Source organism: Quercus robur, chromosome 4, assembly GCF_932294415.1.
Source record: "Quercus robur chromosome 4, dhQueRobu3.1, whole genome shotgun sequence".
NCBI classification, from domain to species: Eukaryota; Viridiplantae; Streptophyta; class Magnoliopsida; order Fagales; family Fagaceae; genus Quercus; species Quercus robur.
Genome location: NC_065537.1, coordinates 14,160,758 through 14,173,130, shown reverse-complemented (window position 1 = coordinate 14,173,130; position 12,373 = coordinate 14,160,758). Strand labels below are relative to the sequence as shown.

General features: G+C 40.0%; 1 protein-coding gene across 3 annotated transcripts; it reads left to right on the top strand.

Annotated features, from left to right (window-relative positions):
• Positions 1-7,035: 7,035 nt before the first annotated feature.
• LOC126720642 (ubiquitin-NEDD8-like protein RUB2) lies at positions 7,036-11,479 on the top strand. 3 transcript variants are annotated; one of them, XM_050423369.1, is made up of 4 exons: positions 7,130-7,336; positions 9,697-9,956; positions 10,039-10,097; positions 11,103-11,479. In XM_050423369.1, the coding sequence occupies exons 1-4, from the start codon at positions 7,244-7,246 to the stop codon at positions 11,195-11,197; spliced, it is 507 nt and encodes a 168-aa protein (XP_050279326.1). In that variant the 5' UTR covers positions 7,130-7,243; the 3' UTR covers positions 11,198-11,479. The 3 variants fall into 3 exon arrangements, with proteins under 3 accessions (XP_050279327.1, XP_050279326.1, XP_050279328.1); XM_050423371.1 differs by having other exon boundaries at positions 7,131-7,336; positions 10,039-10,141; XM_050423370.1 differs by lacking the exon at positions 10,039-10,097 and having other exon boundaries at positions 7,036-7,336.
• The last annotated feature ends 894 nt before the right edge of the window (positions 11,480-12,373 follow it).

Genomic DNA, 12,373 nt, shown 5'->3' with positions numbered 1-12,373 from the left:
ACTTCCGTAGGTGCTTGGTGTTCCACAGATGGTTCAACTTTCGTTCGTCCAGCGCCACCAGGTGGTAGGTGCCTTTCCTTTACCATGATGTGATTTGGTAGGGTTCTTCCCAATTGGGGCCGATATTCCCATGGGTAGGGCCTCTAGCAACACCCATGACCTTCTTTAGAACAAGATCTCCAACTTGAAAGTCTCTGTGTTGGACCCGGGAATTATTGTGTTTGGCCATGCAGTCCTAGTACTGTGCAAGTCTTTGTTCGGCTGTCGCCCTAACTTTGTCAACTAGATCGAGCTGTAGACGCATAGCCTCATCGTTCTTGCCTTCATCATGATTGTCTACCCTGTAGCTTGCAAGTCCGACCTCGGCTGAAATGACTGCTTCGCTCCTATATGTTAGCCGAAATGGTGTCTCTCCTGTAGGTGTCCTTTTTGTTGTCTTGTATGCCCATATTATGCTTGGCAGCTTTTTGAGCCATATACCCATTGCCCCCTCGAGCCGAGTCTTGATAATTTTAAGTAAGGATCGGTTCGTGACCTCGACTTGTCCGTTAGCTTGAGGGTGGGCGGGGGAGGAGTAGTGATTTTTGATCCCTAATTGCGAGCAAAAATCCCGGAAGGAGTCGTTGTTAAATTGTTTCTCGTTGTCTGAGACTAAGACTTTAGGGATCCCAAATCTGCATACAATGTATCTCCAGACGAAACTTCACACGTTCTTCTCCGTAATGGTGGCCAAGGCTTCAGCTTCCACCCATTTTGTGAAGTAGTCTATGCCCACTATGAGGAACTTCAGCTACCGTACTGTTATTGGGAATGGCCTTATGATGTCTAATCCCCACTAAGCGAACGGCCATGGGGCTGTCATTGGGGTTAACTCTTCGGACGGCTATCTGATGATTTTGCTGAACCTTTGACACTTGTCGCAAGCTTTGACATAAGTTTAAGCATCCTTTTGCATGGTGGGCTAGTAGTACCTCGCTTGAATTAGTTTGTGTACCAACGACCGTGACCCTGAGTGGTTTCCACAAATCCCTTCGTGGACTTTTTTCATAACATAGTTCGCTTCTCTAGAACCCAAACACCTTAGGTATGGGTGGGAGAAACCTCTCTTGTACAAGACGACCTTTATTAAAACGAATCGCGTTGTATGGACCTTCAGCTTTCTTGCAGCTTCCTTCCTGTCTGGTAAAACGCCATTTTTTAAATAGAAGACTAATGGTGTGGTCCAGTCGTTTTCAGAACCTATCTCTTGCACATCGATGGAATTTATTAGTGGAACGAGCTGAACAAAAGAGAGTACATTATTAAGGGTGATCATGTGTTCTGCTGAGGTGGCTTTGGCAAGGCGATCGACTTACTCATTCTCTCCTCTGAGGATTTGGATGATCTTGGCCTGTAGGTCGTCCACCCTTCTCCTTACTTGCTCCAAGTACTTCTTCATCCTTTCACCCTTGTATTTGTAGTCCCCATTCACTTGGTTGGTGACGACCTAAGAGTCGTAATAAAGAACCACGCTTGTGGCCCCTGCCGTTTTGGCAAGATTGAGTCCTGCCACTAGAGCTTCATACTCTACTTCATTGTTGATGGTAGGGAAGTCGAGGCGGACCATGCATTCAATCTTGTCTCCTTCGGGAGAAAGAAGCACGATACCTGCTTCGTCGGCCTACCTGTTGGACGACCCGTCTGTATGTATGCTCCATTGAAGGCATTCATCTGCCCCTTGTCTTCCCCGTTAGTGAACTCTGCTATGAAGTTGGTGACGACTTGTCCCTTGATTGCGGTGCGCAGGCAATACTGAATGTCAAACTTGCTCAACTCTATCGCTCATAGTGCCAATCGACCAACAGCTTCCAGGTTGCTCATTGCCCGTCGTAAGGGCTTGTCGGTTAGGAAGATCACTGTGTGGGTTGGAAAGTATGGTTTGAGTTTTTGAGCCACCGTAACTAAAGCGAAGGCGAGCTTTTCCATGGGTGGATACCTTTCCTCTGCACCACAAAGTGCTCGGCTGGCGTAGTACACAGGCTTTTGGACCTTGTCTTCTTCCCTGACCAAGGTCGTACTGATGGCTGTTGGGGAGATGGCCAGATAGAGGAAGAGCTCTTCTCTAGGTCGCGAAGGACTTAGCAACGGTGGGGAAGAAAGGTAAGCCTTTAGATCTTGGAACGCTTGCTGATACTTGGCAGTCCACTTAAAAGACTTCTTTAGCATGCGAAAGAAGGGTAAATATTTATCCGTCGCCTTTGACACGAACTTGTTCAGGGCGGCTACTTTTCCGTTTAAACTTTGTACTTCTTTCACGTTCTTTGGGGGGCCATTTCTACTATGGCTCTGATCTTGTCTGGGTTGGCCTCGATACCTCTTTGAGACACCATAAACCCTAAGAATTTTCCTGTTGTCACTCCAAATGCGCACTTACTCGGATTGAGCTTCATGTTGTAGGAGTGAAGGGTGCCGAATGTTTCCTTAAGATCCTGCAAATGGTCATCTTCCCTTCGGCTTTTTACTAACATGTCAACGATGTAGACCTGAACATTCCTGCCGATTTGGTTCACAAACATCTTGTTCATGAGCCTTTGATACGTCGCACCCGTATTCTTGAGGTCAAATGGCATTACTTGATAATAGAAGAGGCCTTGACTGGTAACAAATGAAGTCTTCTCCTGGTCTTCCTCGTCCATCCGTATCTGATTATTACCTGAAAAGGCGTCCATGAAGCTCAGTAGTTGGTGCTGAGCTGTAAAGTCTACTAGTACGTTGACTCGAGGGAGAGGGTAGCTATCCTTGGGGCATGCTTTGTTCAGGTCCATGAAATCTATGTACATTCTCCATTTCCCGTTGGCTTTCTTGACCATCACCATATTCGCAAGCCAATCGGGATAGTATACTTCCCTGATGAAGCCTACCTCCTGTAGCTTGCCAACTTCTTTTGCTATTGCTCGTTCTCGGGCGAACACTCGCTTCTTCTGACGTAAGGGCGGACAAGAAGGCGACACATTTAGCCTATGCACCATGACTGAAGGGTCGATTCCTGGCATGTCTTCGTGACTCCAGGCAAACACGTCTTGGTTCTCCTTAAGGAAAGCTATGAGTGCATGGCGAATCGTTGGGCTGGCGAGGGTGCTAATCCTTGTGGTTTTGTCAAGTTTAGAGCTGTCGAGGGGTATCTCCTCAAGCCTTTCTATGGGTTCCACCCCCATTCGCTGTTCTTATATGCTCATGGTCTGTAGATGGTCGTCCATCACCAACATCGCAATATAGCATTCGCGTGCAACTAGCTGATCTCCTCGCAATTCCCCTATTCCATACTCAGTGAGAAATTTGATCATTAGGTGGTAAGTTGAAGTTATAGCCTTCCACGAGTTAATGGTAGATCGTCCTATAATAGCGTTATAGGCGGAGGAGCAATCGACAACGAGGAATGTCACATCTTTAATGATTTACTGAGGATAATCTCCAACTGTTACAAGCAATATGACTGTGCTGAGGGGGTATACTTTTGTTTCTCCAAATCCAACTAGTGGAGTGTTGATTGGGACTAGATGTTCTCTATTAATCCGCATTTGTTGGAACCCCAGGTAGTAGAGAATGTCCTCGGAGCTTCCGTTGTCGACCAAGACCCGATGTGTGTTATAGTTCCCTATCTGGATGCTAACGACGAGTGCATCATCATACGGATGGTGAAGATGTCGAGCATCCTCTTCTGAGAAGCTAATAACGGGGTTGTCGATCTGCGTCATCTTCGGGACGACGCCCGTCAGCTGGACGTTCTGAACCATTCTGAGATAAGTATTTCGAGCCTTTTTGGACGAACCGGTAGTCGCCGTGCCTCCCACAATCATCCTTATGTCACCTAAGGGTGGCCTTGGGCACTCGTTGTCCCGTGGGGGACCCTGCTCTTAGGGTGGATCCATTCTCTCTCTACTGACAAACTTCTGCAATTTTCCTTGCTTGACGAAGGTTTCGATCTGCTGTTTCAAGTCGTAGCAATCGGCTGTGTCATGACCGTGGTCACGGTGGAAATAGCAGTATTTGTCTTTAGACTGCTTATTGGGATCTCCTTTCAGCTGGCCGGGGAAAGTTAGGGCTCCTTCGTCCTTGATTTACATCAGGACTTGGTCGATCGGGGCAGTCAGTGGGGTGAAGCTCATGAACCTCCCCACAGGAGACTTGGAGCGCCTGTCATCCCTTCGTTCTCACGTTCTTGCCATCTTCCGCCCTTTGTCTTGCCGTGTGTCCTCCTGTCTTTCTTTCTTCTTGGGCCTTTCCTTTCGGGCCAGAAGTGCGTCTTCAGCATTCATGTATTTGGTCACCCTGTAAAGTACATCTGACATAGTCATTAGGTCGTTCTTATATAATGAAAATAGAAACTTACCCTTCTGTAACCCATTGGTGAATGCGGATACAAGTGTCTTATCATCGGCCTCATCGATTGAAAGTGCTTCTTTGTCAAAGCGAGCTATGTAAGACCTCAACGTCTCATCCTCTCGTTGCTTGATACTCATCAAATACGCAGTGGATTTCTTATACCTATGCCCTCCAATAAAGTGTGAGGCAAACTGGGCGCTTAGCTCTTTGAAAGTGTTGATGGAGTCAGTCTGCTGAACCATATTCTTGCCGGCCCCTTCAGCGTAGTAGGGAAGACCATACACATGATTTCGTCCGCGATCCCTTGAAGGTGCATCAGGGTATTGAAGGATTCTAAGTGATCTAGAGGGTCTTTAGCTCCGTCGTAGCTTTTTACCTACGGCATACGAAACTTCAGTAGAAGGGGGTATGAATTGACAAACGTAGTGAATGGCGAATCAGTTCGGTGGACCAAGTCGTTGAGGTCACTGGATACTCGTCCTCTAAAGGCGTTCATCATAAAGTCCATTCGTTCCTTCATCATCTGCATCTCTGCAACCATGTGAGGTGGAGCTGTATCTGTGACGGATGGTTGGCTCATATCCTGCCGTTTTGGTCTACTTGGGGCATTGCTACCTTTCGGCCCCTCTTGGTCCCTTCTCTCAGTGTTGGTACCTTCTTGGTCTTCCTCTTGGGTACCCATCACTGCGTTCTTCTGCCGTAGTTGTTCCTCTAGGTCTTGATTCTGTTTGGTGAGACGTTCCACTGCGGCTGTGAGGGTTTGGACTTGCCTCTCCAGGGTAGTGGGTCGCGGCTCGTCTCCCTAAACGTTGTTGGTGGTCGCCATCGAGCGAGTAAGTACGATGCAACTCTTTGTCCAGAAAGTGATAGTATGGCTTAAAAGTCGCTAAAGTTTCCCACAGATGGCGCCAATTGATGATGCCGAAAAATCAATAGTAAGTCATATGGTCCTCAAGTGCTCGAAACAATACCTGCACAACACAAAAAGAGAAGACCTCACGAAAAGCATCGGTGTGGTGTCGGCCAAATACCCTCCGAAGGTCAAGTTAGAACTTTTCACTACTCTAGAGTGCCGAGCTGGGGGAAATATGCGTACCTTGGTTAGTGAGGGTATTGGGGTTTTTATAGTAGTAAAGGGTTGACATATTTTTCTTGGTTTAGAAGTCTTTTCCTTATACGAGTCCTTATAAGCGTATTTTGTTGAACCCTTTTCTTGTAGGAGTCTTTCTAAGCGTGGGGCACAAGATATTTCCTTGTATACGCATGTGTGGAGGCCAAGTAAGGTTATGTTAGAACTGCCAGTCTCGTGCATACCCTTCAGCTTAGTGTCGTTAGCTTTCCATCTCCTCCTAAGTTGACCTCGTCAGCTTTGAGCTGTAGACTCCCTACTGTCGTCACTTGTCAATGGCCATAAGTAAGACCGACGGGTTTGTTTGGTACGTCGCTTTATGCCTTTTTCGTCAGTGAGTATTCATATTTGTAATATTATCCGTATCAAATAGGATGTTTGGTGGAAGTGAGGTTCAGTTCGTATGGTCTAAATCCCCAATCACTGCTATACCACAGGGCTTTAGTTGCCTAACAATACAAAAGAAATGTGAATTGCAAATTCAAAGGATTGTTAGGTAGCTAAAGCCCTGTGGTATTGTTAGGCAACAAAAGCCTTGTGATGTTGCCTATGTGGCTTTCCCTATTAATTAGCCTTGCCCAGATTTTATTTTCCAAAATGAGCAAAACTTAGGTACAGTACTTAAGTGCTGTTTCTTAGGTTTCCATTTTAAGATTCTACCATGTGGATTTTTTCTCATGGGAAGGAAATGTATTTTTTAGTTAAGTAGCTATATAGTTAAATCTTAAGAGGGGAACCTAATTCTTCAAAAAAGAAAAAAAGAAAAAAAAAAAAAAAAAAAAGGAACCTAAGAAACAACATCTAAGATACTGTACTTAAGTTTTGTCCACCAAAATAAATAGATAGGGAGATAGAGGATTTTCCTATCTCAATCCTTTGGCTAGAATCCAATTTTAAGCCTACATATAGCCTCTTTTTATCTTAGAGTTTTCAAATGTGTGCACCACTACCTCTTTAGCCAAAAGAACATTTTAGTGATGTTTTCTATTTGGAATGAATGCAAGTTAGGATGGACAAGATATATCTAATTCTTACAACTAGAATTCTTGAAATCACCTTGTAATAGAAGTTGCATTGATAGGCCTAAATTGATGATTGGGCTTTTTTTTTTTTTTTTTTTTTTTTTATAAATTTTTTTATAATAATTATAAAGGGATTGCATGTGTGATTAAATTGCATTATAACATGGAACATTCTAAGCATTAATGAGTCTTGCCATTTTTCGAATTCATGACTCCTAGACTAACATGCGTAACAAGTCACGGTAACTTTTCTATCATTAGGCCACCTCCCCAGTTGTTATTATGATCTTGTGTAATTCCTTATTTTAATAAAATATATAATAGGTTAAAAAAAAAGGTAGTTAAAAATTAGAATGTATTAAATAATAAAATTAATATATATTTGCCTATAATAAATAGAAAAAGGTCAAGGAAATCTATTAAAATTAAAATTAAAATTAAAATGTATTCTCTCTTATGTTATTATTATTATTTTTTGTTCATAAAAAAGAAAAAGAAAAAGAAAAAGAAAAAGAGAGCTACTAGTACTACGCCGCCCATCATTCATCAGAGCATCTCTCACTCACGCACACAGTCTGTAGATATTATTAATTTATTATTATATACTCTCTTTCTCTATATATAAACAAACAAACTCACGCTTCTCTAAGCAAAAACCCAAACCCGGTTCTCTCTCTCGCTCTGCTTGAGAATCAAAGAAAGAGAGAGAGACACTAAGAAGAAGAAGAACATGCAGATCTTTGTGAAGACTCTCACTGGGAAAACCATCACTCTCGAGGTCGAGAGCAGTGACACCATCGACAATGTCAAAGCCAAGATCCAGGTCCCTCCTTTTTTTTTTCTTAAATATCTTTATTCAAATTCGCTTTAGGGTTTGCGATTCTAAAATTGGAGCTTTTTTTTTTTTTAGGGTTTCTGGTTCTTGATTTGATTCTTTACCTGTGGTTCTTTTGTGTGATCGTCTTGCTTATAGCTTCAAGCTAGGGTTTTTTAATTTTATTTTATTTTTTATTTGCGAATATTATTGTGCTTTTGGGTTTTTCTTTTTTGATAATAATAATATTGTTGTTTTATGGATGCTTTTGGTTGCTGAGGCAACAAGAGGGAAAAGTTGCGAATTTTGATTCTGAATAGTGAATATTTTGGGTTATTATCTTTCTGGGCATGGATTGCTTTTATTAGATTATTCATCCCAGGAAAAAAAAAAGGGGATTTCTTTTAGATTGAAATTAGTCTTGTGTGTGTGTGTGTGTGTGTGTTTTGCTAATTTTCTAATCCAAGAATTAGGAGAGCTATTGGTGAAAAGAGCAAATTGTTAAAGCCAATATTGAATTTAGTGTCTGCTTTGTAAGCATGGCATCTTGTAATGAATTTTTGAACATGGGGAAAGTTTAAATTTTCCTGCCCAGTAATTAAATTGAAAATTTAGTCAAATTTATGATATTAATGATTTTATTTTTTATTTTTTATATCGGTTATTTAGTTTGTGTCTTTTTATTATAGAAAGAGAATTTTAAGAAAAATAAGACTGTATAGTGTATTTGGTAGCTAATTGGGCAATTGATGACCCTGCCTCTTTACAATAGTCCATAGCCTGGGTTTTTAATTTTTATTACTATTATTTTTTTAAAGCATGTGATTTATGGTTTTCTAATAAGAAAGGATGCTTATGCGGTTAGTGTTGTTAAAAGCGCAACTAGGTCATTGAAGCATGAAGCGTGTTTACTGCTGGGCTTGAGGTGCACCTTTTGGATGAAAGTGCTATAAATAATGCCCTTTTTAATATTTCAGGGAAATTATCTTAAAATAGGTTTTTTAATAATTAATAATTTTTTTTTGAAATAATTAGAAAGCTCTACTCTACTACTTGAACCCCTCCCCTTCCCCTCAACTCCTACCTAGGGAGGTGCCATCAGACCAATTGGGTCATTGGCAGATTTTTAATAATGAATAAAAAACTTGGGAAAATTCCTTCTCTCTCTCTTTCTCTCTCAAAATAAAACTAGCAATATCTTGTTTAATTGGCTTCATCTCTTTGTGTGTGTGCACGCATGTGCATATGCGTGCTTTGAGTCCTCTTGTTTGTGTCTCCCCTTAACCCAAAATCATAGAATTGGATTTGTTCTGGTTCACCCAAAAGCATAGCCTAGTTTAGGGGTTTTCCTCCCTTTTTTCTAAAATCATAACAGATGAGTAGCTTTAGTTATACTGAATATTGTAATTATTTAAGAGTATGTAAATGACATCTAATTATTTCATACTTGCACAGCGCTCTTAACCATTTGAGAATTTTGATTTTTTAATTTTGTTTTTGTTTTTTTGAAAAAGGGGGGGGGGGGGGGGGATTATATGTTATGACTTAGGAGTCTTTTTCTTAGAAGCTACATATAATACTTAGAAATTATGTTCTTTACTTCAATCATGCCCATGTTTGTGCTTTGCACTTGTAGGCTTTAAGGAGACCTTTGTGTTTAAGTGTATTTGGCGCATTTAACAATATTTATTCAGCTTTTGTGGGTAGACATGAATTTTATTTTGGTGTTATTATGTTGCTTTATAATTTTGTTTGATGTGATACTCACTGTTTTTTTTGTTTATAATATTATAATTTTTTTACAAGTTATGGAGAGTATTAATTATGTGGTGGTGTCTAGAGTCTATTATCAATTACATACTAGTACAGAATATGTTTGATTTCTGCTTTTGAACACTTATTAATATATTTACCCACTTCATCACATATTGTGAACTCTAGGTTTTGTTTAATTATGCCATCAGGCTCCTTATAGGCAGCCTAGATATTGACATGTTTTTGATTTATCAAGTCTATGATGCTGGAAAAATCTCAGAACCACAGAATTGATTGAGAAAGTGTAATGGGAATTAAACTGGAATTGAGAAAGATATCTTAGCTTAATGATTGTGTGTTCTCTGGTTTTTGCAAAAAATTAAAGATGGTTCAGTTAAAAATGCAACTTAGATATAAACACCAGAAACAGAACCTTAGCAATTTTGTAGTGACCTGCTTTTCTTCCGTACAACATTCTTCCCTTTTGCAATTATTTTAGCATGCTGTAGCGGGTGGAAATGATGGGATATATAAAAAAAAAACAATGTATCTTGATTTTCTCCTGTAAGTTGCGGCATTTATGTTTAACTAAAGTTGGAATGTATGATTTTCAGGACAAGGAAGGTATCCCCCCAGACCAACAGAGGCTGATTTTTGCTGGTAAGCAATTGGAAGATGGTCGAACTCTTGCTGATTACAACATCCAAAAGGAGTCGACACTTCACCTGGTTTTGAGACTTCGGGGAGGAACTATGATTAAGGTGAAGACTTTGACAGGAAAAGAAATTGAGATTGATATCGAACCAACTGATACCATTGATCGGATCAAGGAACGGGTTGAGGAAAAAGAAGGAATTCCTCCTGTTCAGCAAAGGTTTTATTTTCTTTATCTTCAAATATTATTCTACTTGAGTGGACTATAATTATACATTTATTTATTGCAAGTTCTTCTGTAGTGACCTCCATGGTGTGGATGGGTTGGCCAAGGATCAAAGCTTCCTATTACAACCACCCTGTGAGTAAACAGATATAGGCTATGGGTGGACCTTCGGTGTACAGGTTTTACCCATTCACCCAAAAGTGGGCATGGTTCCTCTTCATTTTAAAAGAAATATGCTTTATTTAGTAACTAATCATAGCTGTAAGGTTCAAAAAGGATGTAAATACTTGGCATTCACTCCATCCAACTTTATAGTTTTGGTTTGAAATGACACATATCAGTCGGGTGGTAAAAATATGGTGCTTTGAAAATGTCCTTCACTTTATATTACAGGTAGCATGACTTTGTATTAGAATATTGTTGCTTTTTCAAAAAAGTAATGGTAGCATGGGAAATTGACAAAGAACTCCAAGCATGTATCTTGGGGTTGTCCGAAATTGACAAAGAACTCCAAGAATTTACAATAGGACAGACGGAGTATATTTATTCTTTTGATACATGTTTCTTTTTCACATAAATTTAAAATATATACTTTTTGTTTTTTTGTTTTTTTTTTTTCTATAATCAGAATTTCATTTGAGACAATGAAAATTTGGGGGTGTATTTTTTCAAATTATTACTTGTTTTCTTTTTGATTGGATGGCATCATTTCTGTTCTTTTGGGGAATTGCTCTCTTGATAGGATTTGAATCTTGCTTTTGTAGCATTCATGGGTCTTTATCTCACCTAAGTTCCAGACTGTATATGAGATTGGAAATTACATTATTTGCATGCTTTTGAATTGCTATTAGTCATAAATTTTTTTCATTTGTTGTTAACTGTTGCTTGATTTTCTGCAAAGAAAAATTTTCATCTTTAACAGTCGCTTCCAAATTTGTTTTCAGTCAATGTCTAATTTAACCTGTTGCTGCTCATATAAATCAATTTCATTCAATTGGTTCTTAGTGAAAATAATGTGAATTCTGAATATGGTCTGTGTCTGTGCCTTTGTTTGAGTGCTAGCCAATGCCAAAAATGGTCAGTGCCTGTGTCTTGTATGATTTGAAACTATTATCTCATTAGAACTATTACTGATTGCAGGCTTATCTACGCTGGTAAGCAGCTTGGAGATGACAAAACAGCTAAAGACTACAATATTGAGGGTGGTTCTGTCCTTCATCTGGTGCTTGCACTGAGAGGTGGCAGTTGTTAAGTGGTACTATCATAGGAAACCAGTTGAGGTACTATGTGTACTGATACTTTTATGAACGTGTAAGTTGCATGCGTGTGGATAAAACCAAAATGTGGCAGTAAACTTGTTCTAAGGAACTATTCTGGTACCAAATGCTGTTAATTCGCCTTATTTTCTACATCTACTGTTAACTTTTTGTGCATGTACAATATTTTGAATTTTGATATGCATTTCTAATTTTAGATGGCCTTAGGCCATCAATTTTATGGAATTGAGATTTCTCTTATGAATTCATGTTGGAGCTCATTGTTATGGATGGCATGTAATGTGAGTCCAAAATAAACGTGTACCAGGCAAAGCCAAGGTGACTTTGGTTATTGGAATAAACTTTCCCAAATTTATTCGTTGGTATCTGGTGATGGAGATTATTGATTGAAACAGTGGCTTGTCAATAGAGAAGGTGGATAAGAAGGAATGTTTATGGGTTCACTCGCTAAAAGGAGATTGTAAGGATAAAAAAAGTATATGCATGTAGGGACGCCATGGCTTCTTTGGAGTTCCACTAAGAACTAGGTCAATGATCATCAAGAGGAGATTCTTATGCCCAACATCTGCTTCAAATGTATGCCAGGCTGCTAGCTGTGCAAAAGGACTAAGTGCTCGGAAAAGAGATTGTTATATGCTCTATTGTTGATAAAAATGCGACTTTTCTAGGTTTTGGGTTTTTTACTGCGGGTGATATACAACCAAATCCTTAAACTAATGAGCTTGTTCGCGCGCGCACGCACACGCACACATTTATTGATTTAAAGAAAACTTGACATCTCAACCAACCAGTTGAACTTTGGTCAATTGGCATGGAAATCAATATCATATCTGTGAGAGTCGGTGTAGGGTGGAGTGGGTCATACTGTTTGGGAAAATTAGGCGGATTGATGCATAAGCTTGGCTCTTTTGTTAAATAAAGGAGTGACTCTAGCAAAATTTGCTGATAGATGCCTCTCAAGTCTCTCTGACACAATCCTTTTCCCACCACTTGGTTGAACAGGTGAATATGCTGCCGTGAAAAATAAATCAACTCCATCCCCAACATTCATGAAATCCTAGAGAACATTGAAGCAGGCACCTACCCCTGCTTATTTCTAATAACTACTAAAATCGCAAGGCAAATCTAACTGAA

Excerpts from the sequence above, each read along its gene's own strand:
- LOC126720642 (XM_050423369.1), top strand. The coding sequence starts at position 7,244 with ATGCAGATCTTTGTGAAGACTCTCACTGGGAAAACCATCACTCTCGAG. Across the intron at positions 7,337-9,696 it reads ATGTCAAAGCCAAGATCCAG|GACAAGGAAGGTATCCCCCC; the intron begins GTCCCTCCTTTT and ends TATGATTTTCAG. Across the intron at positions 9,957-10,038 it reads ATTCCTCCTGTTCAGCAAAG|TGACCTCCATGGTGTGGATG; the intron begins GTTTTATTTTCT and ends GTTCTTCTGTAG.